Genomic DNA, 23,765 nt, shown 5'->3' on the forward strand with positions numbered 1-23,765 from the left:
GTTGTCTTAGATGGCCTCAAGCAAGTTAATTACAGCATTCATAGTCTATTTACAGGATTATATTTCCAAAGATAGACAGTAGACCACCCTCATCCTTTCTCTGTTGATCTGTCTCTCCCAGTGTGGTCATGTTGCTCTCTGTGTGTATGTGCATACATTATGAACACAGGAACATGTAGAAACCAGTATAAACCATGTGTTTTCCAAACATACAAGCTTAAAGCTGTCTAAGCTTCAGGCAGTCCAGTCCGATATCTTTGTGGGCTTCTTTTTCTTGTCCCTGAAATAAAAACCCACCCTAACCACCTGGGAGTCATGTTCACTCAGCCACTGTCAGCTCCTTTGCTTCTCCTCTTTCACTTATCCTTACTATATTTTCCCACTTCACAGCCACCACTATCCTCAGCCTTCTTCCTGGCATGCCTGTAATAGTAAACAGGTAAAGCGTCAGAATGCGTGGCAACAAATGCATGTGTGTTAGCTCAATGAACGTGCTGATAAAAGCAGCCATTGTTTAGAGTTTTAATACAGTCTGTTGCTTGTCTGGAAGGGAGCCATGCGAGACCATAAAGCACATTATAATCTTAATTTACTGCAAATTGTTCCCTGCCATTTTAATGTCTATTAATGGCTTTAATACAATGTTTATTGTTTTCCAATTGGATTTCTTCCCTTTGCTTGAATTGCACGGTGTGTCTAAATGCACATACTGTAACAAAATCTTTTTATAGCTCCGTAATGTCTCATGTGGGAAGAAATAAAAACAGCAGTTTTTTCGTTTTACATTGTAAGGAGTGGGTGTAAGTGTGTGTGTGTGTGAGTGTGTGTCCGTGGAGAGAAAATGCCACCCATGCAGCTCTTTACCGCTGCTGTGTGATTAATGGACAGGGTTTTTTGCTGAGAGATGCTGATTATGAGATGTTTTGATCTGATTAGCCAAGCCAAAGGCCTATTTTATTACACACAAAACATTCCACTTACTGGTCCTATGTTTCACTGAACGTCCCTCATTAAGTGCTGAGTGTGGTTGGATCTCCCGTCTGCGAACCACTCTGCCTGTCTTACATTTGTCAGATACTCCCACACTTCACTGCGGCACAGTGTTTGTTTTCCTATGATGACAGTGCAGCTGCTGTGTAACTGAGTGTTTTCGAGAATGATTAATGGTTTTGGGTCCCACTATAACGCTATAGAGTGTTAACAGCGACTTAATTTGTTGTCCTGGGAGTGTTTTCTCGATTGTGGCTCTGAGGCGTGCCTGTTAAGCTCCTTGCGACAGCAGTGAAACAGTTCAGCGCCATTAATTTATTTCTGAATTTAATTGTCCTTGCTGTGAAAAGAACACACATGAAGGAAATACTTTATGTTGATGTTGTTATTGTGGACCAACAAGCTGCATGGGCAGGGTGGGGGAGATCATTGTTTTTGGGCATTTGTCTGTTGTGGTGAATTTTCCAGCAGCGCCCATCCAATAACAAAAAAGAAAGCACACCAAAAAAACCCCTCAAAAAACTCTTCATCATCCCTTTTCTCTGTCATATTTATTCTCTCCCTCCCTCTTTAATGGGTGTGATGTGGATGTTCGCTGCCTCTCGTCTGCTTGTCTGTGATGCTTGTTGTGGGCTCTCTGTGGGCACATTTAAAAGTGTTCCCCTGGCAGCGGTCGAGCCGCAGAACAAACGTGCCTAACAGTGAGCGCTTCGACAGGCTCACAGGGAAGGAATGGCGTCTGCTACTAATTGGGGGAAAATTTGTGACACATGGAGCCTGCATGTCGGGGGGGACGGTGAGGTGGTGTAACACCTCCTGTTTTTTTTCTTTTGTTGTTGTTGTTTTTTCTCCCTGTTGTTGTGGTGCCACTGAAGTGAGAGCGTAAGCTAAGCCATTTTATTCCAGCGCTCTTGTCTATAAGCTTTATGATACACACACTCTCTCCCCATCTTCCTATAAAATGGATTGAATGGTATAAAGCTAGCAAGTGGAAAATAAAATGCTTTGCTAAGTGAGCACTGCTTAGCAGTGGGGGTCCCGTCCATCCGCAGAAGTTAAAGAAGGTAAAGATGGCAGTGGCAGCTTATGTTGCAGCTTTTGGCTTGTGGGCGTAAGGCAGACTTTGCTCATTTCCATCACGAAAATAGTGTTTGCACTTTCACCAATTTGGACCCTATGACACTACCATAAGTTCAGCTCTCAGTGCATGTGATATACAGTGACCCAGTGATATTGTGCTTCCCTGATGTAAAGAAATGTTCTCAAGGTGTGTCCTGAAAAAATTACATTTAACAAACTCATTCAAAGGTACAGTAAGTCATTCTTTGTTATTTAATAGAAAAAAGAATGTTGGACTCATTAATATACATAGATTAATGTGCAACTAAATCTTCTAGCAAACTGATACATTCTCATGAATGTAAAGAATTAATCCACTAAAAATATATAGGAGCAGGTGCCAGTGTGTGGATTTCAACATGTTGCCCATCATCTCGAATAAAGTGGCTGAGATGGACATCGATGTTCCGTCTAATCAAATTTTATTTATGTGGCGAGAGATCAGTCACTAGCTATTCAGGATATTCTCAACAACTTATAGTATCGCTGTCAGTAGACAGAAGTGAGCTTTACTGACTCATCGAGTTCTATCAGACCTTTTCAGCCTTCTCCAGTGTTGATCGATGTGGACACAAAGCATGTAGACAGCTGAGGTAAACAGAGGACTGACCGCCTATACTCACTACACATGAACAACAGCCAGAGTTGTTTGTCCTACAACAGCCACTATATCTGGGATTATGAATTGAAATAAGACAGGTAATGCCGCGTTCCAGATACCTCGGAACACTCCCAAGTTAGGATCTTCCAGAAAAAGCTAGGAGAAACAGGATTTGTTTTGGTTCTTGGCAAGGAAGAGTCATTTAGGTATCACTAGAAATACAGCATACTTATTTTTTGCACTTAAAAAACACATTCATGTATCGAGCCTGATCAGTTCTGTGTATGGCTTATTTAGCAGTGGAAGTACAGATTAAAAATTCACAATTTTACAAACATTTAAATTCAGCACCACCTTCTTGGATTACTAAGTTGGGGTATGTCGATTTGTTCTGATTTTTCAAGTTTCAGTCCGAGTTGAGGGGGCGTTTCACAAAAAATCTCTGAATGGGAACTTCCGACTTATTCAGCAACGCACCATAATAAAAGAGAATTCAGTATTCAGTTGACTGCAATCTGAAATCTATTAACACCTAGTGGAGAGATTTTAAACACTGTTCCTTTAATGTTGAAAATAATTTTATTTACAGCAAACAAGAACCCTATGCCACAATTTCAGTTCAACATATTTTCTCTGTTGGTCCAGAGCAGATTTGTTTCTTACAAAAACTGCACGGCTGTTGCATTTCTTTTCAACAGAAACAGTTTATTCATTCAAACACGAATGAGCAGACAGCTTTACATTGCATGCGGATAGCCTATAAATTACATACACCAAACAGACATGTTTGTATGAGTCATGTTTTCGCCATATAACGAAATCCATATAACCTTTTATAAGCATATGCTCCTATAACCCATTTGTCACTCACAGAAAGGAAATGTAACATCTGTCCTCAGATACAAAATGCATTTCATTCTAAAATGAATTGAAAGTAATAAATGGAGACCCGCATTTTTTACCAAAATGAACAAAACTTCTTGACCATTTCTGATGAATATCAAGCAGTTTTACTTGACATCTGCCTCCAGGATTTTATTTTTTGTTCCAACATCTGCAAGTTATTTAGACATGCTCCAGTGTACATACTATACACATCTCATACAACTCATGGTTTGTTTAATGGTTAACTTCACGAGTTTTTAACTATATACAACATCACATAATTACATTTACTCATCCTTTTAAACTTGATCTGCTCTGTTTTATCAATGTGATACTGAGTGTAAAGCTGGGGCCACTGGTGGCTGTCATGCTGGCTTTTGTGTGCTTAACACTGGCATTGACCTGAGATGTTAGAACAAACAGTGCTGCTTACAGCAGCTTTGAAACCTCCAGCCACCCAGGCCTATTCTCAACATAGCCTGTTCTTTTGAAGTGCCATTAGAGGGATTTTTTCTCTGCCTCTTTGGCTGGGCTTCACGCTATCCCTGTAAAATACTGCGGTTTCCCTGCACGCTGCTGCTGGGGCCGATGGCTCGTTGGCTTATTGGGTGACACTCCCCAGAACAGTGTGAGAGCTTTCATATGGCACATAGGGCAACTCTGCCACTGTGAGCCATATATCAGTCAGTGAAACAGGAGAGAAAATTGGAGTAGAGTGGATTAATTTTTACATGGGGAACTGCCTGACCACTTTTTTATTGTGTCACTCAGTGCTCAGCTATAACTGGGGTGAAATATATACTATAATAATATATTGTCTAAGGCTTTCTAATTCCCTAGATTTTGCCACTGTAAGTCATGGTCCCAGTTTAGTATCTGAATGTATTTTCCAAGTTAAAAAGATACTAACTTATGATGGTGCTGGAACTCTTTCTGGTGACCATTAGGGCAGTGTCCTTCTAGGTAATATCTAATGAAACTATGTACATTTGACTTTAACCTTCTCAACCAAAATTATTTGCTGGACAGTTTGTTTTTGAGCCACCATCTTATGTAAGAATCTTCATGAGAGATGTGTATATATATGCTTGGTTAAAGCATTTGAGCCAGTCCCTCAGTAGCAGGCACTGGTAAATGTTTCTTTCTTGAATGATTGGGTATATAACATGCGTGTAATCAATAGCAGAAAGTCATGGGCCATGTTGCCAGATGCCACATAATGAGGTTATGACAGAACTCTGGAAGTGCTTCTGACTTTGATATCCTTCATCCTTTAACTGAGCAGATCTGGGAGATTTTTTCTTTTTTTTTTTAGTAATCCTGTTTCTGCTGACTTCTTTGTCTGCAGTAAAACCTTTTGATTCATTTTGTGTTTCCCTCTATAGAACTGTATGGTTTTGATGTGCTCATTGACTCCAACCTCAAACCCTGGTTGTTAGAGGTGAACCTTTCTCCCTCCCTAGCCTGGTGAGTGACTCAATTACTGTATTAAATTGTTGTCATTTGTTATTTCAGGAGGATCTCTTTTCCAAAACACGCAGTACTTTGCAAAAGTATTGAGACACCCCTCATTTCTTTATTATAGTTTGCTTCAAAGGAGCCAGCCTTTCTTTTATTATTTTAAAGTGCTCTTGAGCAGTAGTTCTCCATGTAAAATGTAAAGCTGTAGGTGTTTTTTTTTTAATCATCTCAAGGTTGTAAAATGTTCCTAATTTCAGTGCCATGTTGAAGGCACTCAACTGATGAGCATTTTAGTCTGACATTATATGCCAATAATGTTTTTGTTTGTGAAATCTGCTTATTTACAGTGATGCTCCCTTGGATTTAAAGATAAAGGCCAGCATGATTGCAGACATGTTTTCACTTGTGGGTGAGTGCATCCGGCAGGAATGAATGCAGCTTATATTTAATTCCACAGTTTTGCACAAGTGGGTGGACTTTATAGACAATCACTTCATTTAAAATGTGCACTTTGAGCTTGATGTAGACTTGCATAGGAAATGCTGGTGAATTAAAGTAGCCTCAGGCCCTGATACCTCACACATTGGTGTTTGACTATTAGGAAGCAAGTGCTTAGGCTTAGGCATAGATAAAAGCCCTTGTAAGAATGTGTACAGGTATTGGTGAATGGGGCTTGTAGTGAGAAAACACTTTGAGTGCTTAAATAGAAAAGCGCTATATAAGTACCAGTCCATTTACATGTCTGTATCTCCATATTATCAGCCACTAAATAAAAATCAAAGGACAAATCTTGGGAGAATATCGACATTAAAAGTTATGGGGAAAAAGTAAACATTAACAGATGTCAGGTTTAAAGCAAACAGTTGCATTGGTACATGTTAACAATGTTAAAAGGGCAATTACGGGAGCCTTTTTGGAACTTTGTAGGCATCGATCTGACTAAAGTCAAAAAGAATAGTTGTTATAATTCACAACTTGTGACAACAAAACAAGATTATTTTTTTATTGCCTTTTCATATTATCCTAATAAGGACTTATAAATAACTACACATAAAATATTAGCGAAGTCTGTTGATGTTTTATGTCTCTAAAAGAAAAAAACATATCTTTCAATGTATTGAATTTTTAAATCACCAAATATCGTATCAGTATGAATCTTAAAAATACTATAACGCTGACGTTCCACACCTACAGTAAGCCATCAATATACAAATCGCAACGCAGAATGAAGCTAGATTAACTGTTGAGTAACAAGGAGTCAGAGCCTATAAACAAATTGAACTGAAGATTTAGATGTTCTTTAAGGTTAAATTTTGCATTACTCATGCTTAAGCTCTGGATGGAAAAATACTTAGGCACAATTAAGAGATCATTCAGTGAGCATTTATTGCACAAGTATATATTTGGGGAAAAGACATTATTTTGGCGAGGCTAACATGAAACGAAAAGTGCTGCAAGTATGCTTTTTTTCTGTGCTAGTGTCACTAAAAGCCATAACTGCTAGTTGCTTCTTTTAACCAGCAGGTTTTAAGTGGAGACAGTCGACTATTGTTTAATGCTTAATGTTTTCCTGCATTCCACGAGTTGAGTTTTGCAAAGTGCCAAAAATAGCTGTATGGCTTCCTAATGGGCGCTCCACTGTTGAAAGAACAAATCGTAGCTTTCATTAATTGACATTAAATGACTTGCAGACAAAAAACGTTAACGTAAGCCTACTTTTTGTGGTCATTAAGCCTGGCCCAAGGCAGAGATCAACATTGTTTTTTAATGTTTGCTGCAGGGAAAGAGAGATACTGTGTCTTTGTTATGTTTCCTCCCTTCTTAATTATAAATTCTCATGTAGATGAAGACTTCAGATATGAAACTATAGGAGCCCACATAGTTTTAGACTTTATCCTTTTCTTTGTAGATACAAAATAAATCCGTATACGTGGGGAAAAAGATCTTGATTATTTAACTTTACTTAATACTCTTCTTTATCCTTGTTACCAGTTATATTTTACACAGAGCATACTGATTAGCAGGCGTCCATCTAAAATGGCACCGAACCATTAAGTCTATCTGTGGTCACAGCCTAATGATATTAAAGGAGTGGTGATTACGCCCATGTGAGTGAATGTGTGCACACATGTGCATGTGCGTCTTAACCCTAGGCCATACTGTGGCTTGAAACCCTCTCCGCTGGCTCATTAAATGAAAGGGTAGAATCATAAATTGCCAGTTATCTTTGGACGGAGACGTTACTGCGCGTCTGGGGAAAATAAGCGGTGGCATGTAAAACATAGCACATCTATTATGTACCAAACAAACTAAGTCGCTGTTGGCTGATAACACTTGGGCTGCCTCCCAGACCTGTAAATAATGACAGCATTCCATTTGCATTAATTTTCTGCTTGCGTGTAGCTGTCAGTTCTCTGTCACCAGTGTTTGTAATAATTGCCGTGTTTAGGCAAGAGCATGGTGGGGGCCTGAAACTTACCTGACGGCTTGGATGAGGTAGAATAAATAGCCCAGAGCTCTAAGCTGTCAATAGATTTAATTCACCCAAAGTGTGAGAGCAAGATAGAACATAAACCTATTTATTTAAAAGGTCACTGTGACAACTAGTTAGCTATGAAGGAATGTGGGAATCAATAAACAAAAGATTCTAGATTTAAATCTTTTAGACAGGGTGGGAACGTCTTGCTAAGACTGGGGCTCCTCATGGTAGTACATGCCCAGAAGACCTTGCACAGGAGGCGCCCAAGGGGTGTCTGTCCGAACAGATGTCCGAACCTCCTTTCGATGTGGAGGAGTAATGGCTCTACTCTGAATCCCTCCTACAGTAAATGACTGAATTCACTAAGGTAGAGCCCATTCATCTTTAGCCAGAAGCTCATTTACACTGTTGTATCCACGGTCTTTTTCTTTTGGTCCCTTTACTGTCATGTCTCTTTCCCATCACTCGTGAACAAGATCCAAAGGTATTAAACTCCTCCATTTGGGGCAGCATCTTGTTCTTGACCTGGAGTTGGCACACCACCCTTTTCCTGCTGAGAACCGTGGATTCAGACTTGGGGTGCCAATTCACATTTCTGCCGCTTCACACTCAGCTCCAACCTACTCCAGTGCAATCTAGAGGCCACCACCTGATGAAGCCAATACAGCCACATTCTCCCAGGAGGAAAATGGAGTCCCCACCCTTGAGCACCACACCCATTATCTGCAAGAAGTGTAAATGACATTCAGTTTCCTATCCTTAACCTAAACACATGGTGGAAAGTAACTGTTTTGTCCACCAGGGAAAACCCCAGCATATAGGCAGGGACCTGGGGGGATACTAGTGCCCCTACCTGCTGCCTCTCCTCGAGGGAAACTCCAGATTGGAGCAGAGTCCCATAGATGGGTTCTAGACCCAATGTGTGTGTTCAGGTGAGCCCAATTATATCTAGTGGGTATCTTTCAACTTCACACATTAGCTCAGGCTCTTTCCCCATCAGAGAGGTGGCGTTCCATGTCCAAAGAGCTTATTTCACCAGCTAGAGATCAGACTGCCGAGGCCTCCACCCTTGAAAGTCACCCACCCACCATACATTGCACCTGAACCCTGTAGTGCCTTCTGCAGGTGGTGAACCCAAAAGAAGGTGGGCACATGTTGCCTCTTTGGGCTTTGTCCGAATGGGCCGAATGGACTAAAGTTTAGCCACCAAGCACTTCCATGCTTCCTCAAGGGTGTGGCCCCAAGGTTACTGGGGCCTCAAGGGTGTGGCCCCAGTAACCTTGTACCAGGCAGGGTTAGAATCAGTCTCGCACAGAGTCGCAAAGGTTTGAAAATAATAATGTTTAATTTATAAACAAAAACAGACTGAATGCCAGTTCTTGCGATCACTATGAATCAGTCTGCACTGATGAGCAGAATTCATCTGCAGGAGACTTGGCTCAACTTGTTGCCAACTTTTTTTAAAGTAGTTATATTCCTATGTAAAAGCAAGGCAGCTGAGCATCTTTGCCAATTTGCTGTTAAATAGCTGATTTTTCCTAATTCCTCACATTTAATTACCAATTTATCCCAAACACATTGCATGCAATTGTCAACCTAACCCTGTTCAGTTGTAAAGTCATAAGGGACTAACTCTTCTAACTCATCTTGATGCACCAAAGTTTTCAACTGTCTGCGAGTAGTCACAGACCAACTCCCCATCTTCAAAGCAGGCATTTCAAAGGCAACAATATTGCAAGTTCCTTGCATATAGTCGCAGTAATTTTAGTTGTACAGTGATCTCCAACTACTGTTTTCTATAGTGTGACTGTAGCTTAAGAAACAAACCCATTCAGCATCAGGGCCTGGGTTGCATTATGCTGCAGTGGGTCCCTATTTTGAAACACTTCTTTCTGACCTAAATGTATTTTTAAAAAATTCATGTATTTGATATAGCATGATATTGTTTAATTTATTGCCTTTCTGTCGCTCTATGCTCCACGTTGGTTTCTTGCACAAACATTAAGAAGTTGATGCAATACATGAAGGTCATGGGAATGTAACATATTTAAGACCTGACGTCATAAACATGCCCCTTTATGGCTCTTCTGTATCCCTGCAGGCTTTGTGTGTCAGGACCCCCTGTCGAGACAGCCTCGCTCTGACCAAAGAACACAGGTAGTGGTGGACACCAGCACACACGCGAACACAACCGTCAAGCCAAGCATTGCACTCATTCACCCTTCCTTGTGAAACATTCCCATTCTTGTCTTCATGTCTCTGTAGTTACACTACATTCCTGCCACTGCCACTGAGCTCTTCTCTTACCCTAATGGAAAACTCACTGTAATGCAAAACAACTGCTAATGCAATTACAGTGTTTGAGTGACCTCAGTTTGTAAGTGCTACACTCTCAGTGGCTTATTGTTTTATCATTTCTAATCAAGTGACTAATGCTCTCTCTAGGCCTTGTTGCCTAATGATGCCACAACAGCTAATACACTTGGCTACCTCCACTCGACTACTGCACTAAGATCTGGCAAAGGACCTGCTGGAGGGATATTACTAAATCAGACAGATTTCTGCTCCACCTTATATTGTGTAAAAGGCCTGTTTAGACATAAAGTAACAATGTTTCATTGTTGTATGTTGATGTGGTTTGGATGTTGTCTGTATGTGCCTTGATACAGGCTCAATGCTGATGCAGTGTGTTCACCCATTTCCTCTTAGAAACTTTTTTCTGCACATCCAGCCACTACACACAGCAGAGTGGTAAGCTTTTTTTTTTGTTGACTCAGACGTATTAATCTTCCTTTGCTTTGTCCCTTTGCAATTCCCTGATGCCTGTTTCATTACCGGTAAGAAATCGCTTGCTGCTTTTTGCTTATTTGATTATGTGGCTAAAGCAATTTTTCACAGGGACAGACAGATGGCTTATATAAATCCTTAATGCTGCGTTTATAGTCAAAGCTTCGTTAGCAAAAGCACTTAACAAGCCGCAATGCGCTACTTTGCGTAATGAGTCGAAAAACTTTCTTCCCGATGCTTCAGGCACACCTAAATCAAGCCAAACACTAGCTGTTGAAGAACTTCAGGGGCCCATAGAGAACCTGTCCTATCCCTTCACTCTGATCAGGGGCAACAGTTGAGACCTTTTCTGAGGGATTAAGCCTTGTCACTTTTTGGCTGCCTTTGTATCCCCACTATCCGTGTCAGGGTAATTAAATATAATCCCCCTGCTATTCAGATGACAAATTTTATATGTGATCATGCAGGGTTGTGCCCCTCTATCTGGCCCGAGTTCCAAAACTGCATGCCAAAGTTGTCAGTCACAGCCTAGTAGTGCATGCAGCAGGGAGACAACCAGAAATGCCACTGCTTAACAAAAGCACTCTATTTCTGTGGCGAAGACAAAAGAGGAGAACGGGGTTTTGGTTATCTGTGATGTAGCTTCTACATTTTCAACTTAACATACAAATAGATTTTTGTGGATTACCCTTACGGCCTTTTGTTCATCCTGATTATGAAGCACCTGATTTGCTTTAACAAAACTGGATTGAAAAGAGGAAACATATTACACCGTTTTTATCAAAAACTGTTTGCATCGTCTCCGCTTCTTGTAGCGACAGAGGCTGACGTCAACCAACATCTCAGAAACCGAGGATCTTAAGGACAAGCGAGGAGCTAAGCATGGCCAAGGAGACAGCACTCTGAACCTAACTGTTGAGGAGGTAAGGTCTTAATAAAGATGTTGTGTAAAGTACTTTTAGTATAGGCTGTGTAACTGTATTTTTTCTGTATAAACATTGCTTCTTTTTTTTAATAGATGGTATTTTACTTTCCTTCACTAATATAGATCAGAGTGCTGCGGAGGATAAAGGAAGAGTATGAAAGACGAGGAGGTTTCATTAGGATCTTCCCCACCGCGGATACATGGGAGCTCTATGGGTAATCTGAGCCAGGAAAGAACAGACAGATCCCTTGTAGGCCGCAAGGGAAGTTTGTCTGTAATGTTACTCATTACTGATACTGTGCTCAGATAAGCAGGACATTTAGCTTAAAGCCAGACTAAGCGACTCCTGTTTGCATTTGCTAATTTAACCACCAAACTACGATATAGCTCCAGAGTCACTGGAAACTTGTTGGAGTCTATGTTCCAAAAAAAATGATCCCACAGTGACTTTATATTAAAATGCTATTAAACTCCTATTAAGAGAGGAAATCCATCATTGTGCTTAAAATTTATATTCCTATATGAGGATTAGTTGCATGATTAAACCTCCGTTAGCAGCAGGGTATTTTGTGGCATTTTTAAAAGCGTTTTATTGAACGGTCTGGGGAGCTATTGGTGCAGTTAAGACCCGTTCCTTCCACAGGATCACAGAAGTCTCATTTTTAACACATTTGCCACAAATAAAGACGCTGGAGCTCACTGGGGCCCCTGCCTTTATGATTATTGTAATTTGCTTATTATCTTCTTCTCTCAGAGGATATCTTGAGTCCAAGACATCAATGAACTTCGTGTTGGCGAACAGACTTTTCCATGGAAGGTAAGCATTTCCACTGTGGTCGGGATGGGAAATAAATCTCTCCATCAGTTTGTGGAAATGGTGGGATTGTAACGTGGCATTTGTTTGGTCTTTTGACTGGATAGGTGAGACGAACAGCTGAATAGATGACACACAGTCAGCTTTTCCAGCGCGCGCCTGTGTCTATGTGGCATTGTGGCATTGTGGCATCGATTCGGGGGCAGGAAGGGAAAGATAGTCACAGATGAATTGTGCCGTTTTATTGAACCGCATTTTTGTTATTGTAGTACAACGTTCATTTAGGTTATTTGAATCTGCGCAGGCTTTCAAAATTTAACCACAGGTTTGACTGTATTGACTGGAGATTTGTCCCCCGACTAAGCTAAGATTTTCCATATTCATTAGGTAGTGAGTTCAGGGAGATGGTTGCTGCTGCAGTACCTAACTTAAAGTTGAAATTTACAGCTGTTTCTCTGCTTTATACTTGTTGATAATATCCATATAAATCATTATTCTTGTTGTTATTATCATTGCGTTGACACGTCTTGCTCTGCCTCGCAGGAATGTGAATGGGAATGTGCAGCTGCAGGTGGACGTGGTCCATGGCTGTCACGTTGTCCAGTATGAGAGGAAGCTGCTGTCTCTGGAGGCACGAAAGAGGAGACAGCGCCACCTGACTCATGGCTCTGCTGCAAGGAAGAAAAAATCGGGTAAACTCAATGTGTTCTTTCTTTTTTTTTTCCTTCAGTTTGAAATAACTTTTTTTTTTCCAAAACTAGGAAGAGTGTAGCTAAGTAGAACAACATCTCACGCTAATGCACTTTTGGTTCCAATAAATAACTCCCCTGTGTCTCGGTAAGGTTGGCCAAATATGACTCTGTATGAGTTCATTTCATTGCAGCAACAATAAAAAGCCTATTTTGAGTGCATGTGTGTATTTTATCCCAAATGCCAGTGATGCAACTGACATTTGTCTTTTCTTGCTGTGTTGCATACCTCAGGGAAGGAATCCAAGGCCTCCCTGACTGAGAACAGCAGTCAGGAGGGAGAGGAGTGTGCTCAGGAGGAGGTGAAACAAGCTCTTGAGCCAGTTTCACACAAGGCTTTGGTAGCAGAGCAAAGAAAACAAGTGGCCACACCACTGGAGCGATGCCACAGTAAGGCTCAGTCCAGCTCAGAGGCAGCCGTGCACAATGCCAGCCCTACAGTCAACCTGCTCAACATCCTTCAACAGGGCTGGGAACTCAGGTCAGTTTGCATTCTGGGCTGCTGCTCCCATTCGTCCTCATTGAGTAAGGAGTAGTGTGAAGTTGCAGGTAGAAACGAGGACGAACATTTACACGTGTTGATGTTTTAATTCCTCTCACTACCTCTGACTGGCTGGGCCTCAACGAAAGTCAGTGTTATTCTTGTACACCATTGAGTCCAGACATAATAGTTTACTTTTTAACTTTTTCTGCTTTGATGAAAACACAGTTTTAACTTAGATTGAAGCACATGGCACTTCAGTAAAAGGGGGCATGAAAAAGTGTTAAGGTTCATGATGGGTCTGCAGAAGGTCCCGCAATTTAAGTAGTTTGTGACCGTCTAGTAAATAAACGTTGGTTTATTAGCACAGGCAGTAGCTTTCCTTTTCCTGAGCTACAAGTAAACAGTCATTGTTTGAAAATGGTATAAAAGCAGATGTAAAGGGTTCAAAATTTGCTGAGGATCAAGACACTCACTTTTCTTTAAATAAAGACACGCAGATACAATATGCTTTCACCACTGTACTTAGACTCAACAAAGGCTGCAGTCTCCTGTCATTTCAAACGTGTGCCTGAAATTATAATTTCAGGAAGAATTACGATAACAAGTCTGAGTTTGTAGAAATTCCTTAGTGCTTGCCAGGACTGTGCACGAAGCTGGGAAATTATAGTATAGCATGTCTTTGTTTGTGTTTGACAGCTACAATGTTCTGGCAGTACTCTCTCCAGGTTCACCTGGGCCACGAAGACAGTTTGTCATTTTGATACTGATACAGGACAAGATACAGACAAGATGCACTGTGTTCCAACAGCATTCTGTTATCAGCTATTGTTGCATATTTCTATTTTTCATTGCTTTATATTTGCTTTGCCTTTGATGCTTTTTCCTCTCTCTTTTCTGCTTTTACCTCTCCTCTTCAGCAAAGTGCAGGCTCGTATTGCTTTCTCCTCTTACCTGCAGCGAGTCCAGCAAAGACTGTTAGCAGAAAGCAGAGACAACACCATCTCAGCTTGGCCCGACAATGGCAACGATCAAATGGTACAGCTATAGCATTTTTTTTTAACTCCTTGTAAAAAATGAAAGCAATCGAACACTCTGTAACTTTGTTTTCTCTGTATGTATGTGTGCATGTCAGTTTCCCTTATTATTCCTCTGTTACTCATCTGCACCATGGAAATCTGCACGTGGCATTTGTAGCCACATAGAAGGAAAACGTGGACTCTGTAAAAGAGAGTCTGTTTGGAAAGTTTGCATTGTAATGGCATACATCATCATCATCATCAGCAACCTTAAAAAACCTGAGGAAAATCAGTGTAAAATCGTGCCTATCTCTGATCTTTAAATTCAAAAGTGTTTTAAAGTGAGTCAGACCCAGAGTTAAGACGACAGAGACGGCTCAATGAATCAGTGATTCGGGAAACTGATGATAAAAGTTTTTTTTCTTTGTCTTTACAGGAGCTCGTGATTTGCTTTCTGAGAAAAGCAGCCAGTAACCTTCAACAAAACATAAAGGTAGTCTTGCCCAGTCGGCAGTTACCACTCCAAGACCGCAGACGCATCCTGTCCCATCAGTTAGGGGAGTTTATCCACTGTTATAACAAGGTACCCCTTCCCAGACTGTAGAGTCATTGCAGAATTACAATTCAGAGAGGTGCTTGAAACACAAAGGACATTGAGCTGTTTATTTCCAACAGTCAAAGTACATCTGCAGTTCTGTTCTTTTCTCTATGTTCCCAGGAAACTGAACATATGGTGAAAAAACAGGAGATTAGTAAAGAGGAGCGTTGTGTTAATCCTAAAGTGTTTCAAGAGTACATCAGTGCAGCCAGGTTAGTGATTTGGCTCAACTTTTTTGAGCCAAGTTTTCTGTTACACACATTTATTTCATGTCTTTTTTTTCTTCTTGAACTAACAGTGAAAACGACCTGGAGGAAGTACTGACATTCTACACGCAGAAAAATAAATCGGCCACCGTCTTCCTAGGAACAAAAGTCAGAGGCATTAAGAAAGATGTTCGTGAAGCAAATGCCTCAAGAGATTCAGGAAACTGTGATAATTCTAAATGTGAGTTTCTTGTTTCTTTTCCCATGTATGCTTTTTGTTTTTTCTACTGTACATCTGGTTCATGTTTTAATTTTTTATCATTCAAGCATAGTAAACAGGAACTGTTTAGATTTGTGAATCTAGAACAGTGAAAGGAAAAAAGATTGAGTCATCTGGGGTGAAGAAAAGGTCAGCTTCAAATGATTAGAACTTACTGCGGGAAAACAAATGTGTGTCAGAGCTGAGGAATGAGTAACTGATGATAAAGGAGCTCTGGCTTATTTTCTCCTTTGAACAGCTTTGGCCGTGGAAGCGGATTCAGAGTTGTCGCTCCTAACAGGGAAAGTCAGCTCCGACTCAGACAATAAGGCCACTGATGGTCAGCCTTCTTTTTGTTTGCTGCCTGAAGACATACGAGCTGAAGTAAGAATGGTTAAAACCCAGCAAGAAGTCCAGTCGTCTCAACACCGCTCCAGTTTTCCTGTGACCTTGGACTGCGTGCACAATCATGTGCAGCACTGCTCTCCTGCATCCCTGCCTCTTCACTGTCCACCGCCGCCTCCACCTCCTCAGCCACCATCTTATGCACAGTCCTTGGCAAAGTCTCACCTCTGCCATTCTGAGAGTATTTCTGACCCTCCCGCATACACCTCTGCCCATGTGGTCACACAACCTCCAAGGGTCCTGTGGACGGCTGCGCCCACGGGCTCAAATGCGGCGACTACAGGGCCATCGACACAGGTGCTCAGAAGAATTCAGTCCTTTACCTCATCCATGGCTGGCTCTGCAGCGGCCTCGTCCGTTCCAAGTGCCACACACATCTATAGCCAGAAGCTCTCTAGACCCACATCTGCAGGCCAAGGTAATCTTTCCTGCACGGCGTGCTGGTGTTTCAAATCAAATTCACAAAGATGTTCTCACCTTTTCCTTTTTGTTTTTCTTTCTCAGTGATCAGGAGGAGCACTTCCAGTAAGCTCAAGTCAAACTCAGTGGGAGCTTTCAGGGAGTTGAGCACTCTGACCGCCCAGGCCCAGTCCAACCAGCAGGCCTTCATCTCAGCCCTGCAGAAACTGGCAGACAAGCAGGTTGCTCACCACTATGCCAGCTCCAGTCACATCAACCTGCTGACACAACATGTAAGTTTATTATGCTCTCAGCTTCTGCAGCCCTGTGACTCAACAGCTACAACTACTTTGAGTAAGAAACTATGTTGAGTTATTAAGCAACTGTAAACTGATCTGTGTAATGGTTCATGTAAGGAAGAAGAATCTGGCCGCTCTGCAGTAGTCCTCTCACTGTGAGGTCTTTGATATTTCTCTTTGTTGATGTGTAAACCTGGCTCAGGCCCCACGCTGATCGGCGGCATCTAACTGCTTATTCATTCAGCAGACCTGTTGGAGCCCGAGGGTCTGCACCTTCCTTCTTCAGCCTTCAGCTCGCCTGCAGTCTGCGGGCTGGGGTTGGTATGGGGGTGGGTCTAGGAACTGGAGTTTGAAGCTGGCCGGCCCAAACAGTGGTGAGCAGCGTCAGCCCCTCAGCTCTGTGTGAGGTCTCATTATCAGAAGCACCATGGGGGAGTGATTTCTGTTGATACTTAACAAGCAGCCACCTTTTTTTTCTTCTTTTTTTGTGGTAATTGATGCTTATAAATCAAGGAATGTGGCAAATTGGCACCAAGCAGGGGAGTGGCAACTTGGTTGTCTCTATCACCACCTTGTCGCATATTTCCCAAAGGTTTGCCCTTCAGCTTTGGGAGCCCATCAACCTTTCATTCTTCCTCCTGTTCCTTCACCTCCTCTTCTGCATCGCTGGATTATTTATTTATTTATTTTCAGTCAGAGATTTTTGCGATGGCACCAGACCACACAGGCGGCAGTTTTATGGCTTCCTTATGACTGTATATTATTCTGTCTATCTGAAAGGTGTTTGCTGTATTTCCTGTCGGTAGTTAATCCTCAACATGGCAGCAGCTTATTTTTCAGAGTAAAGTAGTTCAGTGTTTTGCACTTAAAGGCTTAGAGTACATTTGCTTTTTGCTTTTTTTTCCAGGACTGAGATTTGAAGTCATTAAATCACTTGCTGGACTAAATGGAGAACTTTGTAAACATGAACAACACCCTGTTGCACAGTTGACTCCGTAATTACTCACTCTCATGCTAGGGCACATATACAAAACAGAAACTGAAATTGAGTAAAGCCAGACATGCTGAACATCAATGAAGTGAATATACTCCTGGGCTGTGATATATTGATGGGCATATATGTGCATACACAGCTTGTGCCTTGAGTGAAAAGATTTCTTTTGACAGATCTATACTCCCATTTTGGTCTCTTGACATGTTATAATACATGTTCTCCAAAGGTTGTTTTAATTTCTGCAGATTATATTAAACACTTTATAAAAAAATATGACCAGTCTACCTTAATAAACCCCAATAAACCAGAGCTGTAGCTATGTAACAAAACGCCAACACTCTCTTTATTAATGCCATGCAAGGCCCAGCAGCTTCAGTTTTTTTCCCATTGGTCCTTTAGTGCACAGAAGGAAATAAAGTAAATAAAGCACCGCAGCGTTATGTTTAATTCTCCCACCAGATTTCATCGAGCATCATTCCCAGGCTAGCACAGAGCAGTACTGGGGCGCTTTTGCCACACAAGTGCTGATGTGGTTGCAAACACTGTTGGCCTGGAAAGTCATGATAGCTGATTCTGTTGAGGATGCAGGAGGGGGAGGGGACCGCTTAGATTTAGTGCTGAGCGGAGACTGGCTGCGCCATGTGCTGTGTGTACATTTCACACAGCCCCCAGATACGAAAGATGGAGGTGATTGGCGTATGAAGAAACACAATGTTCCACCTAATCTTATTCATCACTTCTCTGTATTTAGACATGGGATCACTATTAGCGAGATGTTCGGTTGTACTTATACAGAAAGTGCGGTTACAAGTACATTATGCTTGTAAAATGCAATCAAGATGAATCCTCCCTTCAAGTTTTTAAGCCTTCCTCTCTGCCCACAGTTGACCAACCTGAACCTGGCGAACAAGATGCTGAGCAGAGAGAGCTTCACACTGAACCCTAAAGCTGCTACAATCCAAGGACCAGTGAGAGCTGTTCACCCTGAAACAGATCTACCGAACAGCACTGGGTGAGTCCAAGGAAGTATAACTTACAATAATCTCCCCTTGGAATAATGGTTTGGATCCAACATGAGTTCTCAACAAAGAACTCTTAAAATCCAGATATCCGAGATGCTTTCTACTGCATTGTAAAGTCTGTATATGCACAGAATGTGAGCATATATAAAGTCCCAGTACAGCAAAGGCCTCAAGCTAATTTAAGACGACCAGTAGATTGACAGCTGTATGGTTTCAACTTTGGGCATAAAACACTTGAGACAGCGTCAAACATGTAAGTAAAGTAACATTAACCAAAACCCTGACAGTGAAGCAGAAGAGGAGGTGAAGGAACAGGAGGAAGAACGAAAGGCTGATGGGCTCCCAAAGCTGAAGGCCAAACCTTTGGTGCACAGCGACTGGAATTTCATTTTAATACGACTCTGTTCTTTAAAAGAAAAATTGGTTTAGCCACATCTGAAAATTGCATTTGTTGGATATAGATGCACTGGAAAGCACACTTTATTTACATTTACTCTTCAGAATTGGTTCACAGATGCCTCTCTGTTAGCTCGCTTTTGCATTTAGCACATATGGTGTCTCTGCTACTTTGCAAAAGCTTCAGTGCTGCTTCTGGTCAAGTTTCACCATTGTGCTCATGTGTACTATTTATTTGCTCTCCCCTGAGGCAGCAGACACAGATTAGTGCATTACAGTCTCAGTGGGGTTCACTGCCAAGGTAAACAGCGTGTCCTTCCTTTGACAGACTTAAGTTTGAGATGTGCACAGATGTTGGAGTCAGGACACACAGAATCTAAGAATGCCTGAAGCATTCAAATTAATGTTTAACTTTCATGAATATTCTTTGCTATTCTCAAGATTAATGTTTGTAAAAGCTTCAGAAAAGCTGTTCAGTGTGACTCCTTTGGCTAAACTACTGTCTTGGGGATTGTCTGCATAATCACTTTTATGCTATAATTACTATAAGTACTGTGCTTTAGTGTAGTATATACAGTAAGTATAAAGCCTGTTTGGTGAGGCTTATTACATTCTAAAGACTTTTTAAAGGCTTCTGACAATTTATTAGATTAAAGAAGTTTGTCTCTGGAAAGGGAATGAGAATTTCCAACACCTCTTTGGGCAGGCTAGTTTATCTGCAGGCAGGGAATTGGGTCTTTTGTTCCCCTTTTTAGCTGTGCTCCGTGGACATAAGTAGTTGTAGAATTGGCTGCTGAGTGTCGGCGTTATGTGGAGCACGCTGGCAGCTGAAAGCGTTCTGTTGGAGCGGTGCTGGAGGCAGTGGTACAATGTCAACACCCACAAAGTCTGTCTACTCAAGGCTCTCGCCTCAGTACCCACTGAAATTCCTCCTTCTTCACCCCGGCTCACTGCGCTGAGAATAGGAGGAAGGAAAGAGAAGGAAAATGATCGCATCATCATGGCTTATGGCACCAGACCAGGATTATAAACCTATAGGCAAAGAGGGGAAACCTTAAGTGTGTCATCTTCTTCTTTTATTTGCTTATGTGTGAGTGGCAGTGTCTCAGACTGCTTGGCCCTGATTTTGGACTCTGTTTTTCCAGTCCTGCCCTTCCTTATGTATGGAGCTGTCAGGGAATTCCTGGAATGTCTGGCCTTTTCCCTTTTAAAAATGTTTTTATTCCCACAAACTAAAAAGAGACTATTAATAGCTTATATCATTTTTACAGATAGATTCATAACAGAAATCACGCTTTGAGCGATGCAGTCCTCTGACGGATCAGAGTTACAGTGTGATTTCAGACATTGCATTTGCTTTTCCATATCATGTTTAAACACTTCATTCATCAGAAAATAAACTGGCCCACGATGCTCTTGCAAAAGAGATTCTAAGATTTAAAAATGTTTGTTCAGGTTTGCCTTTCAGCTATTCACATTTCAGAATTACACTTTCACAAATCTAAAGAGAGAATATAAATTAGCGTTTTCTTGCAATACAAAAAGCTCTTGAGGGCCCCGGAACACCGAGCCCTTGGTTAGGAATTATCTACATGAAATGTCTTTAATAAGATATTAGGATAAAATGTCTTGATTTCATCCCGACTCTGTTTCTTAAAACACAGAATTTCCTGAGCCCCCTCCCCCTACGTTCGGGCTCATGGCTTGTGCCAAACATACTGAAACTGTTAAGCGCACTGGCTCTTAAAGCAACCACAGGGGTGAAGTATGATGGGTTTCAAAGTGTAGCATGGCTCTTTGAAGTGCTGCTGCCAGGATCTGCCAGGTATGCTGCATCAGCACTCTTAGAGCTCCTGCCTAAATTCAGTGTGCTGACAGTCAGGGGGCTTTGAACCCATACGGCCCATCTTCATATACTTATGGGGTAAGTTGGTGATCTCTTCCGGTGTCGGACCTCCTGGTACATTTATGATCATTTACATTCAGTGTACCTATAAATTGAGGTGTTGGATTACTTTGAAATACTTGACACCTTTTACTTTGTTTAAAAGTATTTTCTGTTACTTAAGTTTGCTAATACCGCTTGTGGTCTGAGTTTGCACTGGACCTCCATGTGGTCATGTATTATTATTAAGTCAGCAGCTGGTCATGGTTGGTTCTCATCATTTGTGTTTGTTATGTGAATAGTTATTGCTGTCTTATTACCAGAGCCGCAAACGTTCCTCTCTGTTTTCTTCCCCTCTACGTTCATACCAGCTTTGTGCTTTGAGAAATGCCACAACCCTGCTTACACAAGGTATTTTTAGTCCTGTTCAATACTTTGTTAGATTGGTGTTTTACTTGGTTGAATTTTCTAGAGGCGAATGATTCCAAAGGGTTTTAAGGCGGTCCATTTTCTAAACCAACAGCTCGAGTAATCAGAAAAACGCTGGTGAAAATGTAAAAATTCTTTGATGGGGGACAGATTCCCACAAAATTGGTCTGATGTCTCTCTTCCTTTGAATTTAAAAGGAGAGATGTTTTTATTCACGTTGATTGAAACCAGATGTGGCAATGGGAAGGCAAACCCTTAAGGTAAGAACAAGTGAAATTCCAGGGAACAGATTTAGTCATTCAGCAGAAACATGCACCTTTAAAGCAGTTTTCATTCCCACAGTGTGCAATATGGTTATATGTACTGTATATAATCTGCTTTATGGAACTGACAAATGTGTGACCGTGAATTAGGGTTGGGTTGCACCAGCTATTTTTAAATCCATTGCAGGTTTGTGTGGAAAGCCCTTACTATTCGTCTTAGGATCACTAACAAGTATGAAGTTACTGCTCAAAATTTAACCTTTAAAGCTGGTAAATACTTCATATTCTTAGAACTACTGTCAACAATGTAAACAGGACATGCAATACAGAGCACTGAGTTTTAATATAATTTCTAAATAACATATATGTGTTTGAATGTTTGTGTGTGTCCCTTCCCTTGTCACAAGGACTTGCTGTAGCAGGTGGTTCCACATGTTTGATTTGGCCCTTCCTGACATAACTCCAGAGGGGATTTGTGTCTCAGGCTGGAATTCAACCAGTGACATTTTGCTTGCCAATCTGTAAACTACGCTACTGAGTCACTAAAAACAAATAAACTAGTAGTAATTTCTAGATGTATGTGTTAGTTTGTTTTACATTAGACATGCAGGGAAAAATCTTTGTTGCGTGTGCAGGAAATGTTAATATCCATCGATGCATTGTAAAAAGCATGTAATCTTATTATTGATTACAGCAGAAATTCCTTTGTCGTTAGAAAACAACTCTCTGAACTCGACTTTACAAAGAGAATCAATTGGCTGCTTCTCTTTGTTATCAATCATAGTAATCTGAAGGTCTTAAGTTTTTGGATTACTGTTAAGACAAAATCATATGTTTTTTATTTATAAAATAAAAATAATAAATGTATTCATTACAAAATATGCAGGGAAATTCATCATGATAGTATTTTTGGTTATTATGAAACGGGAGCATACTATTTCCATCAGGTAATATGTTGTGGTATCTTGGCCATCATATGTATGCTGCCATCAACCACTTTAGTTACAGTTTGCCTTTTGTCTTCAGATTTCTTCATGGCACAGATTTTACAAGCTGCTGGAAACATTCCTCAGAGATTTGGGTGTATGATAGCAGTTGGCTGCACATCCATGATGTGAATCTTCCATTTCACCATATCCCAAAGATGCTCTATTGGACTGAGATCTGGTGACTGTGGAGCACTTTTAAGACCAGTGAACACTGTCATGTTCAGGAACTCATTTTGAGATTATTTAAGTTTTGTGACATGCCGTGTTATCCTGGTGGAAAGGACCATTAGAGGATGGGTCCAATGTGGTCATAAAGGGATGGAAACGGTCAGCAACAACACCCAGGTGGGCTGTGGAGTTTTAGAAAATTCTCAATTGCTCCAAAGGGGTTCAGAACCTATCCTCCACCGTATTACACCATCACCACCAGCAGCTTAAACCACTGATACAAGACGAGATGGATTTCATTTTTTTTTTTACATCAATTTCTGTTATATTGTTTTCAGTAATTCAGGTGACCCTTAACCTCCCTTAGTTACACTACAATAGGCATAAGCTGCTGGGGGCTGGAGTATCATGGGGCTTGACCTTATAATATAAAGCACTTTGAGGTAACCGTTGTTATGATTTGGCGCTATATACTAGAGCAGGGCGATATGGCCAAAAATATTTATCACGATATATATTTGAAAATTTGCGATAACGATATAACCGACGATATAATTGATGCGAGACAAAATACAACTCCACAACATTACTAGCGCAAAAAGACAACCTTCCATTTATTTTCACTTAAACAAGAAGCTGGTTTTTATGTACATTAAAGCTTTATAAAAATGTAACAGTGCAAATGCAAATTCCTTGCTGAAAGTTTAACCAAAAGGCATTTCCAGTAGAAATGGGCTGACATATCCTGAGCATAACCATGTATAATATCCACTGAAGTTAAAAAGAGGTGCTTTGCAACATTAAACTGCAGTGTGCAGTACGCATTTTTCGGACCATAAGGTGCACGGGATTATAAGGCACATTAAGCGAAACAAAGCAGTCAGATAAATCAAACTTTATTAAACTCATTCTTCTTGCTTCCTCCACTTCTGTACCATTGATTCATTAATGTTGAATTCTCTGGCAGCTGCTCTATTCCCATGTTGTTGCAGTATATTAATGACTAATCTCATATTGTGGATGGATTATCTCAGTTGTTCTCCTGACTGAAGTTTGGTCCGTTTACAGCATCCTGCCATGCGATTGCATTTGTCTCTAACCATGAAGAACCTTCACGTTAACTTTTATAAGTGGAAAAGTGTT

General features: G+C 41.0%; 1 protein-coding gene across 7 annotated transcripts in view; it reads left to right on the plus strand.

Moving 5' to 3' along the window:
- The window catches only part of ttll5 (tubulin tyrosine ligase-like family, member 5), a 64,195-nt gene that overhangs the window by 12,795 nt on the left and 27,635 nt on the right, over positions 1-23,765 (plus strand). For 5 of the 7 annotated variants that reach the window (XM_086275316.1, XM_086275319.1, XM_086275318.1 and 2 more), the window contains exons 13-28: positions 4,981-5,062; positions 5,404-5,465; positions 9,637-9,692; positions 10,245-10,286; positions 11,138-11,245; positions 11,371-11,462; positions 12,002-12,064; positions 12,605-12,753; positions 13,045-13,291; positions 14,212-14,329; positions 14,747-14,893; positions 15,029-15,120; positions 15,207-15,355; positions 15,633-16,196; positions 16,283-16,470; positions 18,355-18,482. In XM_086275316.1, coding sequence (XP_086131442.1) covers positions 4,981-5,062; positions 5,404-5,465; positions 9,637-9,692; positions 10,245-10,286; positions 11,138-11,245; positions 11,371-11,462; positions 12,002-12,064; positions 12,605-12,753; positions 13,045-13,291; positions 14,212-14,329; positions 14,747-14,893; positions 15,029-15,120; positions 15,207-15,355; positions 15,633-16,196; positions 16,283-16,470; positions 18,355-18,482 — 2,287 coding nt within the window. Of the gene's footprint in view, positions 1-4,980; positions 5,063-5,403; positions 5,466-9,636; positions 9,693-10,244; positions 10,287-11,137; positions 11,246-11,370; positions 11,463-12,001; positions 12,065-12,604; positions 12,754-13,044; positions 13,292-14,211; positions 14,330-14,746; positions 14,894-15,028; positions 15,121-15,206; positions 15,356-15,632; positions 16,197-16,282; positions 16,471-18,354; positions 18,483-21,872; positions 22,005-23,765 lie in introns of those variants that run through there. The other 2 variants (XM_086275322.1, XM_086275320.1) reach the window with 2 other exon arrangements.

Source organism: Aulonocara sp. 'chitande type north' Nkhata Bay, linkage group LG19 (genome assembly GCF_057382095.1).
Source record: "Aulonocara sp. 'chitande type north' Nkhata Bay isolate Kocher_YH1m ecotype deep benthic linkage group LG19, A_spYH_male_GT1.1, whole genome shotgun sequence".
Classification (NCBI taxonomy): domain Eukaryota; kingdom Metazoa; phylum Chordata; class Actinopteri; order Cichliformes; family Cichlidae; genus Aulonocara; species Aulonocara sp. 'chitande type north' Nkhata Bay.